Source organism: Austrofundulus limnaeus, unplaced genomic scaffold, assembly GCF_001266775.1.
Source record: "Austrofundulus limnaeus strain Quisiro unplaced genomic scaffold, Austrofundulus_limnaeus-1.0 Scaffold56, whole genome shotgun sequence".
Classification (NCBI taxonomy): domain Eukaryota; kingdom Metazoa; phylum Chordata; class Actinopteri; order Cyprinodontiformes; family Rivulidae; genus Austrofundulus; species Austrofundulus limnaeus.
The window spans coordinates 2,111,689-2,114,291 of record NW_013952458.1 but is presented as its reverse complement, the minus strand read 5'-3'; the positions used below and the strand labels follow the sequence as shown (position 1 = coordinate 2,114,291).

The window sequence follows — 2,603 nt, the reverse complement described above, 5'->3', positions numbered from 1 at the left end:
AATTTGAGTAAAAAATTTGACACAAAGCGCGGCAGAAATAAGGCACAGGGTTCACTTTAAAACGCTGTAGTGAAAAGCAGGAGGAAAAGACGATGTGGGAGAAGAGTGGTGAACTTATATCTAGCAGAAAAATGGTTGTGGCAGTGGTTGGGTTATTTAATTTTTATTTCTTGTTTTTGAACGTACAAGCTCTGAGACAGAAAATAAATTTGAAGCTGAGTTTTTGAAAAAAATTGAGATCGCTCTAAATGTCTATGTACCTGCAAAATGAGAGAAAATCTGCGTACATTACAATCTGTTGATGTGAGCAGTCGTCAACACCCGTCTCCCTCCGGACGCACGACAGAGTGCGTGCCTAAACTGGCCAATCGCTTTAGCTGACGTTGATCAGCTGACTCATTTAAATACAACATTCATGAGATACTTTGCATTGAGCATTTATGGTTGAATGTCGGTGTGTACAGTAGAGGGCAGAACCTGAGACGGGATCTTGGAAACTCTGAGGTGCAACTATCTGCATGTGCACGGTTTTATAAATCAGATTTTTTTTTGACATTTGCCATTTTTGCCTTTTAGCCATATGTACACTTTTAGTATGAATATTACACAACCCTTTATAAATGAGGTCTTTGTCCTTTTGAAGTGGGCCAGTTGGATGGTTGCTGCTCCATCAAAGGGAACTTCAGCCGGAGATTTCAAATGGATAACTCTTTGAGCAAGTTGGACTGCAGATTAATAATGACAAAAAAACAAAACAAAACAAAACAAAACAAAATGGTAAACGGACTGTACTTTTATAGCGCCCTTCTATCCAACCAGRATACTCTAAGCACTTTACAACACAATCTGTGTCCTCATTTACCCATCCACACACACATTCAGTCAGCACTCTACTGTACAGTATCTCTCTGCAAAGCTAATCTGAATAAATCATTCCATAGAGACTAGTCAGTGCTTTAGATCACATTTGTACACCAACAGACAGGTTCAGTATCTTGCTCAGGGACACTTTGACATGACAAAACAAAACTAACCTATTCCTTTAAAGCAGGGGTGGAAAATCCTGGTCCTCGAGGGCAGCTGTCCTGCATGTCTTACTTGTGTCCCTGCTCCACCACACCTGATTCAGTGGCTGAATTACCTCTTCAAGTTCTGCAGAAGCTTAGTAATCACTCATTCATTCAAACCTGGTGTGTTGGAGCAGAGCGGCAAGTAAAAGATGCAGGATATCGGCCTCCAAAGACTAGGATTGCCCACCACTACTTTTATCATAACAGGTTTCTACAGATGTATTCCATAAAAAGGTTGAACGATGTGTTGACGCTTTACATGGGTGATGCCACAGTTGGAATTGACAGCGGTTTGTACATCCTCGTGTCACTTTGGGATGTCTGGCTGTAGATGTTGTTGAGGGGAATAGCAAACGGCCCAGCTTGGCCTGACCCGTCCTCAGAGTTTATAGCGTAGGGCACTGTGGACTTGATGGTCATGCTTACTTTGAAGAGCAGATTATTGAGAGCGGCGCGGTACTCTTTCCTGACCAGGCAGTAGATGACAGGGTTGAAGCAGCTGCTGGTGAAAGCCAAACAGTTGGCCAGCGGAAAGAAGTAGGTCTGAGCCACATAGAAGGACGTGGTGATGTCGACGACGTCCAGTTGGATCAGGACGTTCCAGAGAGTGAGGACGTTGTACGGGAACCAGCAGGCGCAGAACGAAAGCACCACCACGGCCACAGACTTGGAAATGTCCGTTTTGCGCCGAGAGTTGCGGCTGCCCGTCAGCTTGTGCCTGCACAGGAAGCGCAGCAGAAGCAGGTAGGAGAGGATGATGATGGCATACGGCAGCAGAAAGCCCAGCACCACTCGCAGGAGCTGGTTTATTCCCAGCCAGGCCGTACCGTCCGGGAAGCGGAGCAGGCACGCCGTGTCGTTGTCCCTGCCCACGTAGCTGAGGTCTGCGAAGACAGCTCGGGGGGCGGCCGCAATGAGCGCACCGACCCAGATGAACGCCGTGGCCACGGGGAAAGTGCATGACCTGCTGCACAGGGAGGCGCTGGGTTTTAGAGCTGTGGCCACGGAGCAGTAGCGGGTCAGGCTCATGGCTGTCAGGAAGAAGCAGCTGGCGAACACGTTCAGTCCCGTGAGCAAAGACACGGCCTTGCATGTGGCTGAATCAAAGGGCCAGCTGTAGTCCAGTGCCACTTCCACAGCCCAAAAAGGCAAAGCCAAAGAAAAGAGCAGGTGAGCCAAGGCCAGGTTGAAGACAAAGAAGTTGATGGTGCCTGTGGCGATGGTGTGAGTGGAATAGAGCAGGAACATGACTAACAAGTTGCCGAGCACCCCTGCTGTAGCCACAATAAAGTACACCACCGAGACGAGTATTCTTAACCAGGGGGATCCATCATCAACAATGTCGGTGCCGCTGCTGTTGCTTGCATTGCAAAAAGTCAGCTGGGAGTTGTTACAAAATGGACCCAAATTGCAGCCGCTCAGGATGTTTTTATAGAAATCAAGCCTCTCGAAATCAGGGTTTGACATTTTCTTGCCCTAGAGTGCTCGCCTGCTGGTTTAGAGTCGATCTTCTGCGGTTAAGATGTTTCCACT

General features: G+C 47.5%; 1 protein-coding gene across 1 annotated transcript; it reads right to left on the bottom strand.

Moving 5' to 3' along the window:
• Positions 1–1,325: 1,325 nt before the first annotated feature.
• LOC106518087 (relaxin-3 receptor 1) lies at positions 1,326–2,603 on the bottom strand. Its single transcript, XM_014009188.1, has one exon. The coding sequence runs from the start codon at positions 2,535–2,537 to the stop codon at positions 1,326–1,328; it is 1,212 nt and encodes a 403-aa protein (XP_013864642.1). The 5' UTR covers positions 2,538–2,603.